The 27125-nt window shown below is 34.4% G+C and overlaps 1 protein-coding gene across 1 annotated transcript in view; it reads left to right on the top strand.

Moving 5' to 3' along the window:
* The window catches only part of LOC136851377 (neurotrimin-like), a 107070-nt gene that overhangs the window by 74962 nt on the left and 4983 nt on the right, over positions 1 to 27125 (top strand). Inside the window, exons 3-5 of the mRNA XM_067125447.1 lie at positions 14165 to 14346; positions 17121 to 17331; positions 24164 to 24291. Coding sequence (XP_066981548.1) covers positions 14165 to 14346; positions 17121 to 17331; positions 24164 to 24291 — 521 coding nt within the window. The remainder of the gene's footprint in view (positions 1 to 14164; positions 14347 to 17120; positions 17332 to 24163; positions 24292 to 27125) is intronic.

Here is a 27125-nt window from a genome sequence, read left to right as displayed (position 1 = left end):
TGTTGTTTGTGACCTTGTTACTTGTTGCCTTGTTGTTTGTGCCCTTGTTATTTTGACCTTTTTATTTGTGACCTTGTTATTGGTAACCTTGTTATTTGTGACCTTGTTATTTTTTCCTTGTTATTGGTGCCCTTGTTATCTGTGTTCTTATTATTTGTGACCTTGTTACTTTTTTGTTATTTTTGACCTTGTTGATTGGTGACCTCATTATTTGTGACCTTGTTATTAGTGACCTTGTTGTTGGTTACCTTGTTATTGGTGACCTTGTTATCGAATAGAGACATTTGGGCAATTTGTTTTTAGATTTAGTTTATCCCATACCTTACGAAGCGTATTTTTTAAATTTATGTCAGTTATCGAATAACTGTGATCTAGTTTCAGTCTTTTATAGACACGTTTTGACCATTTATTTTCGAATATTACTTTTTAGTTTTCCGGAAAGAATATTATTGTGCCGGCTTTTTCTTTCCGTCCGCACTCTTTGCTGCCCTCACTTTTTCTGTCCGCCCTCAGATCTTGAAAACTACTGAGGCTAGAGGGCTGCAAATTGGTATGTTGATCATCCACCCTCCAATCATCAAACATACCAAATTGCAGCCCTCTAGCCTCAGTAGTTTTTATTTGATTTAAGGTTAAAGTTAGCTATAACCGTGCATCTGGTAACGATATAGGATAAGCCACCACCGGGCCGTAGTTAAAGTTTCAAGGGTCGCGGCTCATACAACATTATACCGAAACCACCGAAAGATAGATGTATTTTCGGTGGCTTTGATTATACGATGTACAGAAAACTCGATCGTTTGTTTTCAGGTCTAGAGCAATGTTTAGCAGTCTGTTATTGCATAAATGTGACCTTTTGTTTATTAATGTTTAAAGAGACAGTTTTACCGTGCATTTTTGGAATTGTTTTTCCATTTTAGGTTAAGGGCAATGCTGAGCAAGGTCATTTATCGTATAGTTGTGACATTTTCTTTTAATAATCTAAACAGATATTTTGACCAATCATTTTTAAGAGTTAGTTTTTTTTTCAATATCTTATCTACGACAAATGTTTTATTTTTATTTTTAGGTCTAGGGCGGTGTATAACAAGGTCAGTTATCGAATAATTGTGACCTTTTCTTTAAATCTTCTATAGAGACATTTTTACCATTTATTTACAATTTGATTTTCCAATACTTTACTCAAGATTTTTAATTTTTATTAAAAAAAAGCAAGGTAATGAGATGAATTTAATTTACAAAACGAACCTGGATCGTATTAAAATAAAACAGCCTAAAAAAAAGAACAATTGTGGCATCTGATGTTCAACGAATCAAGAATAAAAGAGAGAGAGAGAGAGAGAGAGAGAGAGAGAGAGAGAGAGAGAGAGAGAGAGAGAGAGAATTGTGTCATTGTTTGTTCCCCAATGGAATGCAACCCAGCGTCGATGTCAGAAAGCTCTCTCTCTCTCTCTCTCTCTCTCTCTCTCTCTCTCACTGGGTTTCAGGTAACAACTTTTCCAAACAGAGGCCGCTCGTTGCTCGTTGATGGCATCAACTCCCATCTCGATTTTATTTCTGCCACCATCTGAAACGAGCTGTGATGGGGAAAGTGTATTGTGTGTGTGCGGGTGTGTGTATGTGTGTGTGTGTGTGTGCATGTGGTCTTTTGCACTGTTCTTCGTCCGTGAAGGGAATTTGTGGCAAGATGTTCTAAAAGATAATGGCTTGATTTCAGGCTAAAGTGGAGTCTGCATATATATATATATATATATATATATATATATATATATATATATATATATATATATATATATATATATATATATATATATATATATATATATATATATATGTATGTATGTATTTATGTATGTATGTATGTATGTATGTATATATATATATATATATGTATGTATGTATGTATGTATGTATGTATGTATGTATGTAAACAGCCATATTTTCAGAAGGATTTGGAAATAAATGGCTAGTATTATTATTATTATTATTATTATTATTATTATTATTATTATTAGTTATTATTATTATTATTAACCATATTTTTCATCGGGATTTGGTAAAAGGAAGGAGATAAGGAATGACTGTTATTATTATTGATATTATTATTATTGTTATTTTTATTATTATTTTTATTATTAGTCGGAACATGAACCCTATTCATATGGAACAAGCCCACCACAGGGGCCATCGACTTGAAATCCAAGCTTCCAAAGAACATTGCAGTATTTATTTGAAAGAAGTATCAGAAGGCCATAGGAAACACCGAAAGAAGAGATCAGAATAAGTAAACCAAAGTAGATTAACAAAATAATAAATAAAGAGATAGAAACGTAAGAAAATGATAAGACAAACCGCTTCCAGGGAAATGGATCTTGCGTTTTCCAGGATCTTGCGTTTTCCAGTTTGGAAAGAAGGGAACTTCAGACGGAAAGTTAGGCCATTGTGGATGGAGCGGGAAACTGGAGATGGCCGTTTACATTTTTGCGAGTTTTTCTCTCTTTTTTTTTTCCCATCTCGGATATTGCGGGAGAGTGTGGAACAGGAAATGGGGCGAAAGAAGACAATTTTAGGAATATACTTCTGTCTGTCTATTTTCGATGTCTCCCGTTCGTGTGAAGACGTAACCTTGTTTGTAACTGATGATGATTTGCAGTCTTGTTGTCTAGTTGGGAAAAGAGACGGTAGTGGCATCGGGCTTGCAACTTATAATCATTTGCAGCTAATAATAATTTGCAACTAATAATAATTTGCAGCTAATTATAATTTGCAACTGATAATAATTTGCACTCAGTTATATTTTGTAGCTAATAATAATTTGCAACTAATAATAATTTGCACTCAATTATAATTTGCAGCTAATAATAATTTGCACTCAGTTATAATTTGCAACTAATTATAATTTGCAACTAATAATAATTTTCAACTAATAATAATTTGCAGCTAATAATAACTTGCAACTAATAATAATTTGTAGCTAATTATAATTTGCAACTAATAATAATTTGCACTCAATTATAATTTGCAACTAATAATAATTTGCACTCAGTTATAATTTGTAACTGATAATAATTTGCAGTTAATAATAATTTGCAACTAATAATGATTTACAGCTTATAATAATTTGCAACTAATAATAATTTGCACTCAGTTATAATTTGCAACTGATAATAATTTGCCGCTAATAATATTTTGCAACTGATACTAATTTGCAGCAAATAATATTTGCAACTAATAATAATTTGCAAGTAATTATAATTTGCAACTAATAATAATTTGCACTCAATTATAATTTGCAACTAATAATAATTTGCACTCAATTACAATTTGCAGCTAATAAGAATTTGCACTGAATTACAATTTGCAACTAATAATTTGCAGCTAATAATAATTTGCACTCAGTTATAATTTGCAGCTAATAATAATTTTCGCTCAGTTACAATTTTCAGTTAATAATAATTTACACTCATTTATAATTTGCAGCTAATACTAATCTGCACTCATTTATAATGTGCAATTAATAATAATTTGCACTCAGTTATAATTTGCAACTAATAATAATTTCCACTCGGTTATAATTTGCAGCTAACAATAATTTGCATCTAATAATAATTTGCAACTAACAATAATTTGCATCTAATAATAATTTGCGATTGAGCGTAACTTGCAAACAGGACCCCAAACCTTATTTTTAAAATCTTTGGTTACTCTTGAACACCTGAGAGCAAAACATTTAATTTCACTGAAAACAGTAATTTTGATTTCACTGAATAAATACGTCCCAGTAGAAAAAAAGTAGGCTAAAAGTCTAGATCGAAATAACAAATAAATAAATATTAATAAACAAACAAGCAACGGCGGAAACTAACGCTAGTATGCAAAAAAAAAAAAAACAAATCATTGTAAAAAATAAAAAAGATCGAAGCTTAGCAAATAAGATACAACAGTCAATGAAAGCAAATAAATATCTACTAAAATATAAACACGGACGATTGCATCAAATATTTCCGCGAAAACCCACATTTTGCCGGGACTGGAAATGCATAACATTTATCCACGGAAACCCACAATTTGTAGGTCCTGGAAATGAATGATATTTGTTCGTGAATGCGTGAGACTTCGTCCGAACTGCGGAAGTTCGAGTGAAGGCGAGGATATATAAGCATAAATTGTGAAATCGCTCGTGTTTGCTCAAGGTCCAGTACGGACCTTTTCTCTTCCCTCTGGTGAGCGATTGGCAAACTACGAACAAACTTTTTGAAGCCAAAGGAAATGCGAGAAAGACGATGTATTTGAGAACCCTTTTCTGGTGAGGTGTAGATATGTAGACTTGTAGGAAAATGATCTAGGCACTCTTGATGGCCATTTCTTTGTATAAGTGTGAGAAAGCTAATGTATTTCAGAGCCCTTTTCTGGGGAAGTGTAATGGCTCTGTGACCTTTTTAGATTTGTAGACTTGTAGGACAATGATGCAGGCAATCTCGACGGCTGCTTCTTTGTACAAATTTGAGATAGATATTGTATTTCAGAGCCCTTTTCTGGGGAGGTGTAATGGCTCTGTGACCTTTTTAGACTTTAGACTTGTAGTAAAATGATACAGACAATCTTGACAATTGATTCTGTGTATAAATACCAGAAAGATAATGTATTTCAGAGCCCTTTTCTGGGGAATTGTAATGGCTCTGTGACCTTTTTAGGCTTGTAAACTTGTAGGAAATTGATACAGACAGTCTTGACGAATGATTCTTTGTATAAAAATGACAGCTGGTGTTTTAGAATAGTTCTAAAATCTATACTGAGTTAATTATATTTTATACTAGAGTTTTGTCAACTGTTCCAGTGAAAGATTGGGACGGATGAAAGAAAATAGACGAGACCAGACGGAAATGGATGAAATTATGAGAAGAGATAGTAAGGCCAGAGGAAAGAATAATAAGAGAAAATAGAGAAGAGAAATCAATAAAAGGAACTGGCAAAAAAGAGAGAAAGGAAACGTTGGAAATAATAGACGAAAAATAGTAGAAGATCGAGATAGATAAAAGGAAATAGACGAGACTAGAAGGAGATGGATGAAGAATAAGAAAAGGGAGTAAGACCAAAGGAAAGAGTAACGAAGGAGAAAGTAGAGAAGAGAAACCAGTGAAGGGAACTAGCAAAAAAAGAAAAAAAACACTGGATATATAAAAAAAGAAAAAAATGGGAGATTGAGATGGAAGAAAAAAGTAGACGAGACTAGGAGAGGGATGAGAAACAAGAAGAGAGAATAAGGCCAAAGGAAAGAATAACGAAGGAGAAAGTAGAGGAGGAGAGATTTAAGCATAAATGAAAGCAGAACGAGGAAGGATGGAAAGCAGGCTGGTTGGTAAGTTTCAGCCTCCCGATGGAAATATCAAGATTGACTGCAGCGGCGCTGGAAGCGAGTCTGGAAGCCGGGCTGCCTGGAAGCGAGAAGGAAGGCCTTGAGAGAAGAGGAGGACGATTTATAGCCTCGCGTGGCATCCCTCAGGAGTGGGAGTCATCAGAGGCTGCCACCTCCATTAACTGCTCTTGTAATGGAGACCTGGAGACGCACAGAGAGAGAGAGAGAGAGAGAGAGAGAGAGAGAGAGAGAGAGAGGAGGAGGCCACGAGGTTTCGAGGTTTACTAGAGTCACTGGAAATTTCAGATTTCCAGGCTTAGGCCTACGATGTTTAGTTTTAAGAGGTTTAAAAACCTACAGGGAGAGAGAGAGAGAGAGAGAGAGAGAGAGAGGGGAAGATCCAGGTTTGGAGGTTAACAAGTGTCTTTGAAGCTTCAGATTTCCTAACTTAGGTCTACATGGTTTAAGATCTTTTAGTTTAAAGAGGTTTTTCTTATGGTTTAATGCTCTGGACAGTAATGCCGTAGGTTTTAGATGTTTTAGAGAGTTGAATAATAATAATAATAATAATAATAATAATAATAATAATAATAATAATAATAATAATATAATAATAATAATCATCAATATTATTATTATTATTATTATTATTATTATTATTATTATTATTATTATTAGTAGTAGTAGTAGTAGTAGTAGTACTAGTAGTAGTAGTAACAAATGTTTTACGACCTTCAAAGTTTTTGATATACATGTCTTCGCCAGAACTAATTTTGAGACAATTTTTTCTCCTAAACTGAAAATTTAAAAGTGAACAAAGATATATAAAAATGCTTAAAATATTACAGTCATCGTTTATTTTCAAGAGAAAACTGACAAAAACTCTAATAGTTCTTCTAGAAACAACTTCCTCTCGCTGCTGAAATGTCACCTAGCTTATTTTTTATCACTTAAATCAAAGAGAGCTTTTTCTTATTTAACATCAAGTGGAAATTGTTGTGCATCAGAGTTTTCCTAAGTTTTTCCAGATTTATTTTATTTTCATCGAACGCAAATTTTTCTGTGATTTGGAAATATTTTTTTTTGGCATTAATTTTAACCGTAAAATATTTAATAAGTGACATATTCTTTATTCTTCCTTTATACATAAATATTACCTTTTTATACGCTGTATTGAAATGTAACAGCACTTTTATTCCTCACACCGTTAGACTGTGGAATAGTTTCCCTGAGGATGTTGTACAATTAAGAACCTTAAAAGTTCAATTTAATTATTCGTCTATCGTTTTTTCTTTCCTAATAGCTGATCTCTTCTTTCTGTATTTCCTATTACTTTCTGTACCTACTTTCAAATGAATACCATAGTTTTATATATATATATATATATATATATATATATATATATATATATATATATATATATATATATATATATATCAAATGACGATTCATGTATGAAGAGAGAAAGAAAATGAAAATAAAATGAAGAGACAGATTTATACATACATACATACATACATACATATATATATATATATATATATATATATATATATATATATATATATATATATATATATATATATATATATATATATGTAAATATATAAATACACACATATATCTATATATATATATATATATATATATATATCTATATATATTATATATACAGTATATATATATATGTACACACATACATACGTACATACATATACATATCTACACACACACACACACATAACCGCAGGTATACCAACGCCTATTTTGGGGGTTCGTTCGCTTCGAAATTCGCGCACCGAAAGTCTAATGCTTCTTCTTCTACGTATGTATTCAGTGGAAACCAGATGGCATTAATCATTGAATAGCGGTACGAGGCCGCATGTTCAATGTTTGCCTTTTAAAGGTGGGGAACTGACGTCCCGGAGAGAGAGAGAGAGAGAGAGAGAGAGAGAGAGAGAGAGGTTTTTCGTTCAGTTTCGTCGGAATTTAGTCGTGGAATGAATCATGTTCTTGTTTCGTTTTCAAGTGTTATTATTATTATTATTATTATTATTATTATTATTATTATTATTATTATTATTATTATTATTATTTATCTATCACAGTCATCCTATTCGACTGGGTGGTTTTTACAGTGTGGGGTTCCGGGTTGCATCCTGCCTCCTGAGGAGTCCATCTCTTTTCTCACTATGCGCGCTGTTTCTAGTAGCACACTTTTCTGCATGAGTCCTGGAGCTACTTCGGCATCTAGTTTTTCCAGATTCCTTTCAGGGATCTTGGGATCGTGCCTAGTGTTCCTATGATTATGGGTACAATTTCCACTGGCATATCCCATATCCATCTTATTTCGATTTTCAGGTCTTGATACTTATCAATTTTTTCTCTTTCGCATCTACTCTGATGTCCCATGGTATTGCGACATCAGTGTGCAATACTTTCTTCTTGATTTTGTCAATCAACGTCACGTCTGGTCTATTGGCACGTGTCACACTATCTGTTCTGATACCATAGTCACAGAGGAGCTTTGCCTGATCGTTTTCTGTCACTCCCTCAGGTTGGTGTTCGTACCACTTATTACTGCAAGCTAGCTGGTGTTTCTTGCACAGGCTCCAGTGGAGGGCTTTTGCTACTGAATCATGCCTCCTATTGTGCTGGTTCTGTGCAAGCGCCGGACATTCGCTTGCTATGTGGTTTATGGTCTCGTCTTTCATGTTGCACTTCCTGCGTATGGGTGAGATGTTATTTCCGTCTAATATAATTATTATTATTATTATTATTTTTGTTATTATTATTATTATTATTATTATTATTATTATTATTATTATTATTAGACGACATTTTATGCTTTTTCTCCTGGGTATATATATATATATATATATATATATATATATATATATATATATATATATATACATTATATATATGTATGTATATATATATATATATATATATATATATATATATGTATATATATATACTTATGAGTAGCTATATATATATATATATATATATATATATATATATATATATGTATATGTATATGTATGTACATACATATGAGCAATAGAAATACGTGAACAAAAATCACTTTCATTGAAAAAATCAACAATCTATGCACACGTATATTGTAAAAAAAAAAATGGAGTAAAATAATTCCGAAGAAATTCAACTTGACAAACGAAAATAACCAAACCGAATCGAGGACTTTGAACTGGAATGTTATGCCCTCCAGTTGAGATGGAAAACCTGAGAAGAAATTCCAGGAGCGAACCTGATCTGCGTCAGTGTTTTCAATGAAGGGGAGACAGGCGATGGAGTCATCTTGGGTCAAACATTGGGGAGACAGGCGAGGTCATCTTGGGTCGACGGACAGAAAGAGATAGAGTCACAAGATAGTTTGAAAAGTGTTTGCAGATACAGATCATAGGTACAGATGCGGATGGAGAGAGAGAGAGAGAGAGAGAGAGAGAGAGAGAGAGAGAGAGAGAGAGAGAGAGAGAAAGAGAGTAAGACGGATGATGAGAGAGAAAGAGAGAGGTAAACCTGATGGGAATATCGTAATGTTTGCAGATACAGAGATAGGTAGGGTACAGATGGGATGATTAAACCCTGAGGGTATGTGTTTGCAGATGCAGAGATGGGAGAGGAGAGAGAGAGAGAGAGAGAGAGAGGTAAACCTGATGGGAAATATCGTAATGTTTGCAGATACAGAGATAGGTAGGGTACAGATGCGGATGGAGAGAGAGAGAGAGAGAGAGAGAGAGAGAGAGAGAGAGAGAGAGAGGTGGAGATGCGGATTGAGAGGGTAAAGAGAGCAGAGAGAGGAGGTTACAGGATGGAAGAGAGAGGTGAGGGAAGAGAGTGTGTAGAATTTGACAGGGAGTGTGTAGATACAGAGGTAGGTAGAGTACAGATACGGGGAGAGATAGAGATACGGAGAGAAGCAATGTACAGATGCAGAGAGAGGTAGTGATTCAACCCTTTATATTCAACAAATCTATATGTATAATAACAACAACGATAATATATTCGTGTAAAATTAAGAAATACAGTTGGTCGCGTTGTTTTAAAATGGAAACACAAACCCACTTTTAAGCAACTGTACAAATTATTTAAGTGACCAATCTGTATGTTCAGAGTTTTCAAGAAAGGGGAATCTCACAAATTCTCATAAGCTCTCTGTTTAAATTTATTTTGAATATATCTGTACATGGACTTAATTGTGAATTGTTCCTCCATATTCGCGTTTATTTGTGTAGAAACTCATAAAAAGTAAATAAACTAAATAATATTTAGATCCAACTTGAAACATCTTTCTTCGTAAGCAAATCTCAGTCGCCATCCTAACAGCAGTAACTCTATTCTCTCTCTCTCTCTCTCCTCCACCCTCCCATTTCAATATCCTCCTCCCTCTCTCCCACTCCCCCCCCCCCTTCCATTCTTACTCTTACAATTCCATTCACCTACTTGTCCACGAGCAAACAACTCGGTACGAAACGTCTTAAAAAGCGTTCCTATTCCAAGGGCTTTCGCGTCGAAGCATCCATTCCTCTCAGCGAATGAGTAGCGATTCTCAGATTAGTGTCAACGGCACTGGTGACTACTCCTTGGGAGTCACTACTACAATCGCCTCTCGAGAAACATTACTACTTGCTGGTGCTTCTTGGAGTGAAGCCAGATTTTCCGCCCGTCAGACCAAAGTCCGAAGAGTGACGAGGATGGGATTTGTTGATGTTTTGTTGCTGCGAGGAGCAGAATGCAGTGCTAATTCTTGTTTGAGAAAATGCTGGGGGGGATATGTCGAACGATTTTTCCAGGGCTCCTGGAACGGTGCTGGAATTATTCCAGGGACGAGAGAATTGTGAGACCAGTGGATGTGAGAATGAACAGAAGATAATTCATTTTCCAGATATATATATATATATATATATATATATATATATATATATATATATATATATATATATATATATATATATATATATATATATATGAAATTTTGTAAACGATAGTTTGTATATTCTTACACAACTATATACCATGTAACAGGAGGATGCAGATTACGTGAGAAATAATTATTTTAAAGTCATATAACTGACAGACGACAGCCCTATTTTTATGCCCTATACGTTTCATCCAATCATACTTTATTATTATTATTATTATTATTATTATTATTATTATTATTATTATTATTATTATTATTATTAGAAAATCACTTCACATTTACGAAAAATATGTAATTGTCACAGGAACACCACGATTAAAAATATAAACACGCTCACATATGAATTATATTAAGTGTTTTACTTGCCTAAACATATGTAAAGGCTGTCCTTAGAGAAAGGAAATATGCCTATCTAAGGCTGAAAAGAAAAAAAGAAGTCTTTTAAAGCCGGAAGACAAAATAGGCCTATTGGAAAGCAAGTAACTGTCACTGGAACACCACGATTTTACTAAGCGCATTACTTGGCTAAACGTATGGAAAGGCTGGCCGTGGAGAGAGGTAATAGGCCTATCTGAGGCTGAAAAAGCCTTTTAAAGGCGGAAGACAAAATATCGACAAGTAACTGCCACTAAAACAAACAATAAAAGTAAACTTGTAAAACACAATAGGATAGGCTAAAATATGGAAAGCTGGCCGTGGAGAGAGAAACACAATGATAGAAACAAAATAGACCTACCGAAAAACAAGTAACTGTCACTAAAACACAACGATAGAAAATATAAGCACGCAAGTACATAGATTTATTAAGTACATTACTAGGTTAAACGCACGTAAGGCTGCCCCTGAAGAAAAGGAATAGGCCTATCTAAGGCTGACAAAAAAGAACACATGTTTAAGACGGAAAAGAAAATGAGCCTATCGATTTCCCCCTGTGACGCCAAGAACGCTGACAATTTAACAGAGTGTCTAAATTCGTTGTTTATTGGGCGTTTCTTGTGGTCCTTTAATCCGGGGATATTATTTCCCGCCGGAGGAAAACTGCAGGGGAAAAAAATAAGTTTTCGTCGGAAATAAAAGGGTCAGCGATCGTTCCTTCATCGTGAGATATTGGGAAATAAAAATCTCTTTTTATTTTCCCCTGATAGAATTGGTCCAATGTTTCGCTTGTTTGTTGAAGGAGATCTTCCCTGGGCCTGTATCTGAGAGATATCAGAGTTTATTTATATATATATATATATATATATATATATATATATGTATATATATATATATATATATATATATGTATATATATATATATATATATATATGTATATATATATATATATATATATATATATGTATAAACACATATATGTATGATTATTTTCCATTTTACTTTCTTTTCTTATTATCCTTTAATCCCCCTTCTCTCTATCCTCTTCTCTCTTTCTCTCTCTCTCTCTCTCTCTCTCTCTCTCCTTTTTCTGCTTTTCGACTCATTCTATACGTCTGTCTGTCTGTCTGTCTCTTGGTTCCTATTCTCTCTCTCTCTCTCTCTCTCTCTCCTCTCTCTCTCTCTCTTCTCTCTCTCTCTCTCTCTCTCTCTCTCTCCCCGAAACACCCCAGAACCAAACTGCCAATAGCTTATCATTATCGCCTTAAGCATAATTAATGGTCCCGGAGACTCTTTTTGAGAGTAACTTATTCGCGAACATCCGTCTCATTGAACCTTGTTATTAACAATAATGTTTAAGCTGCAGCGTAGCGACTTACTCGCTTTGTCATTGTCATTAACGCCGTGCGTAACATTACGGCTAATTATTATTATGTAGATGTCAGGGAAATGGGAAGAGAGAGAGAGAGAGAGAGAGGAGAGAGTCGTTGGCTTAATGTGAATGCATTACTGTCATCCTTGTATATATATATATATATATATATATATATATATATATATATATATATATGTATATATAATATAATATAATATAACAATAATAATATCACATATATTTATAATAATAATAATAATAATAATAACAGTTCAGACTTTTATTTCATCAGCAAGCAATATAACAAAGGTTGTTTAGTTATATTACCATTTTTTTAAAGGAAGAAGTGGCTTTCTAAACTCTCTCTCTCTCTCTCTCTCTCTCTCTCTCTCTCTGCATTCATTCCCAACTTTATTGGTTACATGACGAAGGTCGTTTGTAAAATGGAATGAAGGAATGAAAGTGTTATTGATATGACCATTATTTATAGAAGAATTCGAGGATTCTATACAAAAGATAGAACCTGTAACTTTAGTCTTTAGTCCCTAAGATCTGAAAGACACAGGTATTTAACTGACAATCGAATCTGAACGTTTTTCAAGTTTCGAGATTTTAAGAAACCAAACATATGTTTGTCAAACAATCCAGATATGTTTTGTCAAATAATCCACATATGTTTGTCAAGCATTCCACATATATTTGTCAACCAGTCAACATATGTTTGTCAAACAGTCCACATATGTTTGTCAAGCATTCCACATATATTTGTCAACCAGTCAACATACGTTTGTCAAAAAATCCACATATGTTTTCAAAACAATATCACATATGTTTGTCAAACAATCCACATATTTGTCAAAATATCCAAATATCTTTGTCAAACAATCCACATATGTTTGACAAACAATCCAAGTATGTTTGTCAAGCAATCCACATATATTTGTAAAATAATCCACATATGTTTGTTAAATAATCCACATATGTTTGTCAAACAATCCGAATATCATTGTCAAACAAACTATCCATATATGTGTGTCAAACCACCTCAACATTGCAAGGACGTCTGTCTGTGACGTCACAGACACACCAAGGTGCCACCTTCCAAAACATCTTTGATAATCAAGGAACAGGGAGACTTCAAATGAACCTTTTGATTACTGGGACCGAACCTTCTTCAGTGAACTGAAATCTGATTGGTTCCTTAGAGCGCTGGCGCCCGACTTGTCTCAGGTTTTGTGTAGATACAAATTAATCAGTTTGTGTATTGCTTGGCCTTGAAATGTAGACATTCTAGTTATCGACGAAGAAAGACAGAGAGAGAGAGAGAGAGAGAGAAGAGAGAGAAAGAGAGAGAGAGAGAGAGAGAGAGAGAGATGTTATTGAAGAAAATATTTGAGCAAGAATATTTCAAAATTTGAAAATTCAATAATATTATTGAATGCTGAAACTTTTCCGGATACAGTGTGTTGAGAGAGAGAGAGAGAGAGAGAGAGAGAGAGAGAGAGAGAGAGAGAGCTTACTAACCAGTCAGTGATAGTTTCGGATTAGAAAATTACATTTCTTACTGATAAAATTTAGAAAAATAGATTGTAATGAATTGTCTTGAAATATTACATGAATTAGTGATATATATATATATATATATATATATATATATATATATATATATATATATATATATATATGTATATATATATATATATATACATATATATATATATATATATATATATATATATATATATATATATATATATATATATATATATATATTTAATAACACTAATCATCCTATATGCAATAGAAAACTAATATATGCGCCTCCAAACTTAAACATGATTAGAATACTTTCCCAGATTTAAATATAATTAGAATAACCATATTCAAAGAGTAAATAATAAAAAAAACCAAACACCACTTTTAAAAGTATAATTCACGAATTCAAAAACACAGAAACCCTTTTTAGAAGACCTTGGAGAACCCCGTAACACCCAAGATTGAGAAATACTTACGCGAAAACTCTTCGCGCGGAAATTACCCAACGGCTAAATGGCGTTTTATTTCTCTTTTTACATTTTCTCTTTTTGTATTTCTCCCTTTTCCAAGTGCAAGGAGGGACCGAGGCGGAGATCATTAGGGCCCTGGAGGAGACGCAGAAGGAGGTGGCGTGGAAGGACATTCCTCTCAGCGGGCCAACCATCGACGGGAACTTCACGAAAAATGTGACCTCGAGACCGGGCAGCACGGCCGTGCTTAATTGCCGCATCAAGTACCTCGGAGGAAAGACGGTAAGATTGAGTCTCCTTCCCAGAGAGAGAGAGAGAGAGAGAGAGAGAGAGAGAGAGAGAGAGAGAGAGAGAGAGAGAGAGAGAGAGAGAGAAAGAGAGAGAGAGAGAGAGAGAGGGAGAGCAGTTTAGTTGCTGAATCTTTAGAGATATCAGCTGGTTCGTATAACTAAACGTAAGCTTCATCTACAGGCTGCCTGCACTTTCTCTCCCCTGAGAGAGAGAGAGAGAGAGAGAGAGAGAGAGAGAGAGAGAGAGAGAGAGAGAGAGCAGATTAGCGGCTGGAACTTTAAAAATATCAGCTTGTTCGTATACCTAAACGTAAGCTTCATCTACAGGCTGCCTGCACTTCCCCTGGGAGAGAGAGAGAGAGAGAGAGAGAGAGAGAGAGAGAGAGAGAGAGAGAGAGAGAGAGAGAGAGAGAGAGAGAGAGAGGGCAGTTTAGCTGCTGAATCTTTAAAGATATAAGCTGGTTCGTTTACTTACACATAAAGGAGGGATGCCTGGTCCACTCCTAAGAGAAAGAGAGAGAGAGAGAGAGAGAGAGAGAGAGAGCAGCGTGGCTGCTGAATCTTTGACAATATTAGCTTGTTAATATATGTACACATTAGGCTGCCTGCACTTCCCCCTCCCTGAGAGAGAGAGAGAGAGAGAGAGAGAGAGAGAGAGAGAGAGAGAGAGAGAGAGAGAGAGAGAGAAGGCCAGAAAAATAATTGCATACTTTATACACACACAGTATTCCCAGTTTTGGGTCGAATTTTCCTGAGGGTATTTTGAAACTCACGCAAAGGGAATCTCTCTCACACAAATTGACTGTCAGGTATTGTCATATTTTGCTTCCGTTTTGCTGAATGATTCAGCCTTGTTTATTTTTATTTAGTTATTTTCTCTCTTACTATTGTCTGTTCCATAAACAAATAAAGATGTGTTATTGTGTTTAAAATGATGTATTATAGTTTATCATTTTAAATTGTTTGCAAAATGTAGAAACTTAATTTTTTTATTTTGTAATGAAGTTATTAAGATGTATATATATATACATATATATATATATATATATATATATATATATATATATATATATATATATATATATATATATATATATATTTAATATATATTCCTTAAATTTCATTGCAAAAAATAAAAGAAGAATCAAGTTTCTACATTTTAGCCAATAATTTTAAAATGGTGAACGGTGCTCTCTCTCTCTCTCTCTCTCTCTCTCTCTCTATATATATATATATATATATATATATATATATATATATATATATATATATATATATATATATATATATATATATATATTTAAATAATATATATTTAAAATTACATAACAGCTCTCTCTGTTGTTTACGAAACATCCGATGTTAAGGAGGAAGACTAAAAAAAAAAAAAGCTAAACCATTGAGAAAACGAAAGCAAAACGACATTGCATTACCTGACATTCAATTTGTGTGAGAGAGATTCCCTTTATGTGAGTTTCAAAATACCCTCGGGAAAATTCGACCCAAAAGTGGGAATAGACTTTGTGTGTTGGAACTCTGACGGCGGAAGACTTTGCCCAAAAAAGGACGAAAACTTTGCGAACAAGTTTAAATTTCGCAGACAAGTATGCAATTATTTTTCTGGCCTTCTCTCTCTCTCTCTCTCTCTCTCTCCCTCTCTCTCTCTCTCTCTCTCTTCTCTCTCTCTCTCTCTCTCTCAGGAAGTGCAGGCAGCCTGTCGGTGAACTGTATGTGTAGGTGTGCGACGAGTCAGCCAATATCTTTAAAGATTTAGCTGCTGAACTGCTCTCTCTCTCTCTCTCTCTCTTTCTTCTCTCTCTCTGTCTCTTCTATATATATATATATATATATATATATATATAAATATATAAAATATATATATATATATATATATATATATATATATATATATATATATATATACTATATATATATATATATATATATATAAATATACATATACATATATATATATACATATTTGTGCAATTTAATGCATTAACTGCTAATTGCCTTGCTGTTTGACGGCGTATCAATTATGAGTGGAGTCCATTATACCCAATCCTATACTTCTGAAAAATAGACATATTAGCTATGAATTATGGTTTGCGTATTATAATCAGGCGGTATGTTTGCAAAATGACCCATTAGGGCTGAAAACAAGCTGACTAATGACTGTGGGGCTGTAATGACTAATTGGGGGCTAAATGCACGCTAGAAGAATATAGAGGGCCTTTGGTAATTATCGTGAACTTCGCTTTGTGGAAAGACACAAATCATTTAAACTCCACTGCCAAGACCGGTTGAATCTGAACGTTTAACTGTTGGTGAATTATTATAATGAATTAAATATGCTAAGTTGTGTTTTCTCAGGTTTAATTCTGAGTTTTTTTTTTAAACTTTAATTGTTACTGAATTAAACGAGCAAAGTTATTTGAGCATTTATTCTTTCATGTTTTTTATGATTATTGAAGTTTGGTAAAAATTAGTTCCAAGATTTTTTCCCAAAAACATTGCAGTTTCCCAATTGAGACGAACCATTTCATTGTTAATGAATTGAATATGTCAAGTTATGCCTTTAAGCATTTATTCTGTCTAAGTTTTTAATTGTTATTGAAGTTTTTATGATTACTGAAGTTCTGTAAAGATTAGTTTTAAACTTTTTTTTTTGTCCCACGAAAGTGTCAGATTTCCAATCGACACGAAATAAGCAAATCTTTCTCCACTGTCTGAAATCTTTATTGTTGTTGTTGTTCTTCTTCCCAGGTGTCCTGGATGAGATCTCGGGACCTCCACTTGTTAACGGTGGGCCGTTTCACGTACACCAGCGACCAGAGATTCCAGGCTCTGCACCAGATTGGCTCTGACGACTGGCTGCTCAAAATTCATTACGTCCAGCACAGGGACGAGGGCGCCTACGAGTGCCAAGTGTCCACGACGCCCCCTCTGTCGGCCATTGTCTGGCTAGCTGTCGTAGGTGAGTGCGCATGCTCTGTGAATCAGTTACTGTAAGAGGGGAAGACGTGTTCGAGTACTTGTAGACAGTTAAGAACCTTGTCTAGAACTACTGTAGGAGGGAAATAAGTGTTTGGTCAGCTGTAGTCAGTGAAGCTTTGTCTAGAACTACTGCAGGAGGGGAAGACGTGTTTAGTCAGCTGTAGTCAGTGAAGAACCTTGTCTAGAACTACTGCAGGAGGGGAAGACGTGTTTAGTCAGCTGTAGTCAGTGAAGAACCTTGTCTAGAGCTACTGCAGGAGGGGGAGATGTGTATAGTCAGCTGTAGTCAGTGAAGAACCTTGTGTAGAACTACTTTAGGAGGAGAAGACGTGTTTGGTTAGCTGTAGTCAGTGAAGAACCTTGTCTGGAACTACTGCAGGAGGGGAAGATGTGTTTAGTCAGCTGTAGTCAGTGAAGAACCTTGTGTAGAACTACTGTAGGAGGAGAAGACGTGTTTGGTTAGCTGTAGTCAGTGAAGGACCTTGTCTAGAACTACTGCAGGGGAAGATGTGTATAGTCAGCTGTAGTCAGTGAAGAACCTTGTCTAGAAGCTACTGCAGGAGGGGAAGACGTGTTTAGTCAGCTGTAGTCAGTGAAGAACCTTGTCTAGAACTGCTGCAGGAGGGGAAGACGGGTTTAGTCAGCTGTAGTCAGTGAAGAACCTTGTGTAGAACTGCTGTAGGAGGGAAAAACATCTCTGGTTAACTGTAGTCTGTGGAAAAACTTGTGTAGAACTACTGTAGGAGGGAAAAACATCTTTGGTTAGCTGTGGTGTGTGGAAAAACTTGTGTAGAAGTACTCTGGGTGAGTAAAATGGTTTGGTAAATAGTCACGGGAAAGCTAATGTGTTTTGTGAACGATTTTAGTTATAAAGGTGTATTTCGTTAACTAACGTAGATGAGTAAACCTATTTAGTTCGCTTTTGCAGTTGGATAAACTTGTCGAGCAACTGATGTAAGTGAATACACACGTTTTGTGGACCCTTGCATTCAGGTAGTTCTCTCAGTGCACTGCAGGCATTACTCAAGCGTCCCTTCTGCCCCTAGCTTTAACCTCTTTCATTCCTTTTGCTGTACCTCCGTTCATATTCTTCTTCTTCCATCATAGCGCAACTGCAAAAGGATTTCCTCCTGTTACACCTTTCAATCCTCCTTTACTCTCAATTTCCCTTTCATTGCTGAATGATTTTGTCAAAGGTTCCAGCTCTTGGCCTTTGGCCTAAATCCTATTTTCTGTTTTGTTTGTTCGATAAACTGCGGAAGAGAGATTCATGAAGGTATTACGAAACGACGGCCGTTGCACGAACTCACAAAAGCCTCAATAAACTAACATCAGTGATAATGATGACTCTGGGTATTGTTCGCTGTTTTTCATTGTTGCGTAAGTCAGTTTATTCGATGTGGAGGGATTAGCGATGACGTCACTGCCGAAAGATTACAAAACAGAGCGAGAGGTTACAGGCAGGAAAGAAGTCTGATCGTCCCCGTAGGGGGGCAGCGCCGTCAGTGCACCTCACCCTGTGCGCTGTAGGCATTACTAAAGGTTCTTTGCAGCGTCCCTTCCTTAGGCCTCTAGCTGCTATAACCCCTTTCGTTCCTTTTACTGTACCTCCATTCATATTATCATTCTTCCTTCTTGCTATCCACCGTCTCCTAACAATTATTTCAAAGTGCAGGGTTTCCTGCTTACATCTTTCAAAACTACCTACTCTCAATTTCCTTTCCAGCGCTGAATGACCTCATAGGTCCCAATGCTTGGCCTTTGGCCTGAACTCCATATTCCATTCCAAATCTGATCGCAAATATGCAGTTGCGAAATAGCAGCTTTCGTTTACAAAGTCGCAATCTGTAACGAGATCAAATTTATCTAACTTTTCAGTTTTGTAAATCTAGGATGTGATGAAACGAGAACGCAAACGGAATAATCAAAATAAAGATGTAACAAAAATTCACAATTATATGAATAAATTGTATCAATTTATTGTCACGTAAACTGGAAAGTCTTTGCTTTTATCTTGTGCATATTTATACAATTTATTTATGTAATTGTGGATTTTTATATTACATAACACTTTACGAGAATATTGTGCATGTCTTAGCCATCAAAATAATATTATTCGAGGCAATGGTAATCCTGTTATTTATGAAATATGCAGTCTAGGATGACGTTTGAAACTCTAGAATAATGTTACCTGAGAGGGGAAATTGTTTTGGCTTTTTATTTTTCTGTAAAAGAAAAGTATTGAGATGGATGTTTGTCCGTCCTTCCTCCCTCAGATCTTAAAAACTACTGCGGATAGAGGGACGCAAATTGGTATGTTGATCATCCACCCTCCAATCAACAAACATACCAAATTGCATCCCTCTAGCCTCAGTAGTTTTGATTTTATTTAAGGTTAAATTTAGCCATGATCGTGCGTCTGGCACCGCTATAGATTCCAACAACACAGACCACCACCGGGTCGTTGTTAAAAGTTTCATTGGCCACGGCCAAGAGTTTCATGGGACGTGACTGAAAGTTTCATACAGCATTATCTAAGGTGATGCAACAGTATCCAGACTAACATTACCTGAGGTGAAAGTCACTCCATTTGTCTGTGGTGGCGGAAGTGTGATTATTTTGATGTGTTCTCTAATTATTATAATCAACCTCCTTCATTTTCATCATTCATTTTTATCTATTCATTTATTATTTTGGCAATTTCTCTGTTTTTCTATAACTGATCTCTTCTTTCTGTTATGTTATTTAAGTCTGAGCCATACTAGCTAATGTTACTGGCTCTTTCGAATGAACACCTTAAATAGTCTTTGGAAGCTCTGAATTTCAAGTCTTTTTTACATAAGTCTTTAATAATAAGTCTCTTAATAATATAATAATAATAATAATAATAATAATAATAATAATAATAATAATAATAATAATAATACACTCTCCCTATTGCTCCTTCCAGCAAGACTGAGAGACAATAATAGTATGAATAATAATAATAATAATAATAATAATACACTCTTTTTCTTGCTCCTTAAGCAAGACTAATGAGAGAATAATAATAATAATAATAATAATAATAATAATAATAATAATAATAATCTTTTTCTTGCTCCTTCCAGCAAGACTGGGAGCATATGAGAGACCCACTAATAATAATAATAATAATAATAATAATAATAATAATAATAATAATAATAATAATAATAATAATAATAATACTTCTCCTACACCTTCCAGCAAGACTAATAATAATATAATAATAATAGACACCTTCCAGCAATATCTCTGAGAGACCCCATAATGATAATAATGATAATAACAATAATACACACACACTCTCGCTCTCTCTCTCACCCTTCCGAGAAGACTCCATAATATGTCTTACCTTCGCCGTGATTGTATACAGGTGTAATTAGCAGACTTTTCCTTTTTTACCCCTGAAACTAACTTGGCTACAATGAAACTAACTTCTCTACGTTGGAGCCAAACTTCGGAACTTCAGCGGAACTTCGTCACTGATTAGTGCAGCGCCCGGGTAACTTCTCTTTATTAATGTTCTTTACCTTTTTGGAGTGTATTCTGCCAGAAGGTGATTTTTTAGGTTTCTGCAAAAGAATACTATTGTGACGGCTTTGTCTGTCCGTCCGCACTTTATTCTGTCCGCGCTTTTACTCTCCGCCCTCAGATCTTGAAAAGTACTAAGGCTAGAGGGCTGCAAATTGGTTTGTTGATCATCCACCCTCCAATCATCAAGCATACCAAATTGCAGCCATCTAGCCTCGGTAGTTTTTATTTGATTTAAGGTTAAAGTTAGCCATAATCGTGCTTCTGGCAACGATATATTAACAGGCCACCACCAGGACTTGGTTAAGGTTCCATGGGCCGCGGCCCATACAGCATTATACCGGGGCCACCGAAAGATAGATCTATTTTCGATGGCCTTGAGACTTCGGCGCATTTTTTACTTGTTAATTTGACTTTGAGTAAAGGTGTTTCTCCTCAGTATTGATGGAAAGCTAAATCGTTTTTTTTTTTTATATGCAGTAAGGGAGGTATAGTGCCGTCAGTACACCTCACGCGGTGCACTGTAGGCATTACTTAATAAGGTTCTTTGCAGCGTCCCTTTCGTAGGCCCCGAGATGCAACCCCTTTCATTCCTTTGACTGTGCCTCCGTTGATATTCTCTTTCTTCCATCTTTCCTCAACCTTTTTACTCTCAGTTTCCCTCTCAGCGCTGAATGACCTCATCATAGTAAGTTCCAGCACTTGGCCTTTAGCCTAAATATTATATTCAGTTCAATTCCTCTTTGTTCACACACATACACACACACACACATATATATATATATATATATATATATATATATATATATATATATATATATATATATATATATATATATATATGTATATATATATATTATAAATACACAGTATATACACAGACATATATATATATATATATATATATATATATATATATATATATATATATATATATATATATATATATATATATATATATATATATATATACACACACACATTGATATATTCGTTGTCATAACTACAAGCGTTGTTCCAAACAAAATAAGAGCCAACTTATTTTCCCACCAAGAAAATTCAAAAGCCTAAAGAATAATAATAATAATAAAAAGAAAAACATGAAAACACCCGAAAAACTTTCCCGTGCAGCGCCGTAGCATTCATCCCGAGAATTTAATGGAACAGCTGTATGACGCTATTCCGTGTGTCTAAATTATTTATGAGGTAAAATTTAATCTCTCTTTGCGTTGCTTTGTTCATTTCCAAACGGGGAAAAGCACCATGAATTTCCCGCAGTCTTTTGCGGTTTTCATTGGCAATAAAAAAAAATAAAGCACAGCTTTCGGGTGCAATATGAGAGGTAGCATATGCAAGCACTCTCGCCGCTTGGAAAATGTGAAAGAAAATGTACTGCTGTGGGTTTTTTTTTTTTTTTTGGAAGTCATAGTTGACTTCACATTTGATGAGTTTTTTTTAGTCATGTTTGAGTTCATATTTGACTTCATATTTGATTGGTTTTGTTTTTGTTTTTTTAAGTCATATTTGACTTCATACTTGATTGGTTTTCTTCCTTTTTGTTTGTTTGAAGTCATATTTAACTTCATATTTGATTGATTTTTGTTTGTTTGTTTGGCGTCATATTTGACTTCATATTTGATTGTTTGTTTTAAGTCATATTTAACTTCATATTTGATTTTTTTTTGTTTGAAGTCATATTTGACTTCATATTTGATTGTTTTTTTTGTTTGTTTGAAGTCATATTTAACACCTAATTGGTTTTGTAATTGTTTTGTTTGTTTGAAGTCATATTTGACTTCATATTTGATCGGTTATGTTTTTTTTGTTTATTTGAAGTCATATTTGAAATCATATTTGACTGTATGTTGTAAATGTATCTTGTTTATTATTGATTTTTATGAAGTCTATTTCCTTAGCAATATTTTTGTGTATATCTAAGCACCCCTTGGGTGGGTAATGCCATCACTTCACCTCACGCGGTACACTGTAGGCATTACTCAAGGTTCTCTGCAGCGTCCCTTTCGACCCATAGCTGCAACCCCTGTCACTCCCTTTACTATACCTCCGCTCATATTCTCTTTCTCCCCTTCTTACTTTCCACCCACTGCTAAAAATCGTTCCGTATTGCAATTGCAAAAGGTTTTCCTCCTGTTACACCTTTAAGTCAACCTTTTCACTCTCAGTTTCCGAGTCTTTCCTCCCGTTACACCTTTAAATAAACAATTTTACTCTCAATGTCCCTTTCCTGAATGACCTCATCACCATAAGTCCCAGCGCTTGGCATTTGGTCTGAATTTTATATATTCCATTCCGTTCCTATATGATTGCAGGCAATTATCCTCGTATTTTATTTTCGTTCAATTGTTGGTTTCCACTTTACCCGTTAGCTTCCAAAAAGAGCTGTTTTATTTACATTCTGTTGCCTGATTCTTTCGAATAAATGTCTACATGAAATTCTGTGTTTTAATTCGGGCTAGAACAGAGAGAGAGAGAGAGAGAGAGAGAGAGAGAGAGAGAGAGAGAGAGAGAGAGAGAGAGAGAGAGAGAGAAAGTTACTTTTGAGAAAAGAGAGAGAGAGAGAGGTGAGAGAGAGAGAGAGAGAGAGAGAGAGTTGTGAATATCCGTTCTGTTTAAACTCTTGTAAAAATAGACTATACTTTTTGAGAGAGAGAGAGAGAGAGAGAGAGAGAGAGAGAGAGAGAGAGAGAGAGAGAGAGAGTTGTGGAAAAGGGTGAATATCAGTTCCGTTTAAACACTTGTAAAGATAGCCTACACTTTACTTTTAGAGAGAGGGAATCAATATCAGTTATCTTTATAATTCTCTTTATACGCTTGTGAAGAGGGACTAACTTTACTTAGAGAGAGAGAGAGAGAGAGAGAGAGAGAGAGAGAGAGAGAGAGAGAGAGAGAGAGAGAGAGAGAGAGTTTTGGAAAACCATGAATATCAATTCTTTTTATAATTCTCTTTATACGCTTGTGGAAAGGGACTAACTCAGAGAGAGAGAGAGAGAGAGAGAGAGAGAGAGAGAGAGAGAGAGAGAGAGCGCGAATATATGAATCATTCCTCTGTAGCAATTGCATACGACGTAGAATCGTCGTGTCAATTCCTAATAAGCAAAATCCACAATTAGTAAAAACATTACGACCCAACACCAAAAGAAAACGAACCTTTTAAAAAAAAAGCATTTATTAATTTGATTGGTAACGCTACGACCCACAATGTCTCGTTCACAGACCTACTCTTTTTCGTCCAACAGATCCGGAGACCAAAGTTTTGGGGGGGCCAGATTTATACGTGAACGCAGGGTCGACTATCAACCTGACTTGCGTCGTCAGCCACAGCCCGGATCCTCCTCCCTACATCTTTTGGTACCACAAGACAGAGGTAAGTCTGTTTGCTTGCTTTTGAGAGGTGAGGTGTTCTTATTAGAGTAATTACAGGCATATGTATATATGTATGTATGTATATATATATATACATATATATATAGTGTGTGTGAGTGTATATATATATATACATATATATATATATATATATATATATATATATATATATATATAGTATGTGTATTTATACATATATATATAATTGTATACATATATACAATTTATATATATATATATGTATATATATATATGTATAGTATATATATATATATATATATATATATATATATATATATATATATATATATATATATATATATATATATATATATATATGTATATATATTGTATTTATAAATATATATGTATGTACATATACATACATATATATACACATATAATTCTATACATATATATCAATTTGTTTTGTTTATATATATATATATAATATTTATAAATACATATATGATATATATATATATATATGTATATATATATATATATATATATATATATATATATATGTACAATATTGTATCTATAAAAATATATATATATATATATATATAATGTATCTATATATATATATATATATATATATATATATATATATATATATATATATATATATATATATATATATAACATATATATATGAATATGAACGTTCATGTGGACTTGTTCATAGAATAGGGTTCATGTTCTGAATAATAATAATAATAATAATAATAATAATAATAATAATAATAATAATAATAATATAATAATAATAATAAAAGAAAAGTAATAGTAAGATATTTTGGAAAAAGCTTTATTCAGACTGAATTCAGCATGAGGTCATCTACCTGCATATAATAATAGAATAACTATGTACATTCGTTTTTGGTCTACGTGGATTAAAATCAATTTTATATAACTAAACATACATACATAAAAAATGAACCTGATGCAATCTCCAAACAGATGACCCCAAACTGAACAACAATAGCTTGAACTGGCCTAATAACGAGGTCTGAGTCCCCGTTCAATCGAGTTTCCTTTGTTAACTTACAAAAGTTTCAGCTTCAGAACAATAGTGCTGAAGATCTTTGTCCAACTGTTGAAACGTCATCCGATTTGATATCAGGCAAACGATTTACTGCTCTCCCAATTCAGAGGATTTAAAAGCCCTTGAACGTTTGTAAAAGGTTAATAACAAGTAAAAAATGCGCCGAAGTTTCTTCGGCGCAGTCGAGTTTTCTGTATAGCCGCTACGGCGTACAATCAAGGCCACCGAAAATAGATCTGTCTTTCGCTGGTCTGGTGTAATGCCGTATGAGCCGCGGCCCATGAAGCTTTAACCACGGCCCGGTGGTGACCTGTCCTATATCGTTGCCATACACACGATTATGGCTAGCTTTAACCTTAAATAAAATACAAACTACTGAGGCTAGATGATAATTGGAGGGTGGGTGATCAAAATGCCAATTTGCAGCCCTCTAGCATCAGTAGTTTTTAAGATCTGAGGGTGGCCAAAAACGTGCGGAGAGATTAAAGTGCGGACAGAAAGAGTGAGGATGACGGACAGACAAAAGTTGGCACAGTAGTTTCCCTATCCAGAAAACTAAAAAGGAAGTTACGCTTTGACTTAAAGCAGCTTATTAATAGTATGGAGACAAAATGTAATGTGAAATTTTGTACTGAAATGCACATACAAATTGGACGAACGTTCTTACTTGTCAAAGATAAAATCAGAAGATGAGATAGAGAGAGAGAGAGAGAGAGAGAGAGAGAGAGAGAGAGAGAGAGAGAGAGAGAGAACTACGGTTGCATATATTACAATTTAGTGAGAGCATATTAGAAGCAAGATGAGAGAGAGAGAGAGAGAGAGAGAGAGAGAGAGGAGAGAGAGAGAGAGAACTACGTTTGCATATATTATAATTTAATGAGAGCATATTAGAAACAACAAGAGAGAGAGAGTTGAGCTGTGTCATGAGAGAAACTACGGTTGCATATACAACTGAAGAGGGCATAGGAAGCAAGATGAGAGAGAGAGAGAGAGAGAGAGAGAGAGAGAGAGAGAGAGAGAGAGAGAGAGAGAGAGAGAACTACGGCTGCATATAAGACAATTTAATGAGAGCATACTGGAAGCAAGACCTCACGACTAAAAAAACCAAATGAGAGAGAGAGAGAGAGAGAGAGAGAGAGAGAGAGAGAGAGAGAGAGAGAGCACATTATTATTAGGTAAGCTGCTGCTTTGAGTCAACCTTTATATCAACATAACAGGTAATCGATGCACCTATAACCTATAATCGTCTGGGTTCTCCAGTTCGCTCTTAATAAAGTCGGGTAACCTTTTCCTGAAAGCCTCGTGAGCAAATATTTATCTGAATTATCTGCGTACCTCTGGCACCATTATTTATGTGGCTGTTGCCAGGTGTATGTTAATTTGCTTTGTTGCTTCGTATTCCTTCAGCTCATTTGCCTGATATTATTATTATTATATATTATGATTATTATTATTATTATTATTTTAATGATGAAATACCAAAAACTATTATGGACTTCTTGACAATTTAGTTCTGTGAAGCTGAACGCTGCACACATACACATTTTATGTATATATATATATATATATATATATATATATATATATATATATATATATACATATATATATATACATATATATATATATATAATACATATACATATATATATATATATACCTATATATATATTTATAATATATATATATATATATATATGCAAATTTATTCAAGTGAAGGCATATGTCCAGTGATCTAATATCGTGAAAATTAATCTTCCCCAGCGAAAAGTCTTACCAAAAAA

The sequence above is a fragment of the Macrobrachium rosenbergii genome, chromosome 23 (genome assembly GCF_040412425.1).
Source record: "Macrobrachium rosenbergii isolate ZJJX-2024 chromosome 23, ASM4041242v1, whole genome shotgun sequence".
NCBI classification, from domain to species: domain Eukaryota; kingdom Metazoa; phylum Arthropoda; class Malacostraca; order Decapoda; family Palaemonidae; genus Macrobrachium; species Macrobrachium rosenbergii.
Note: the sequence above shows the minus strand (reverse complement) of the source record. Positions and strands in the feature narration are given on the sequence as shown.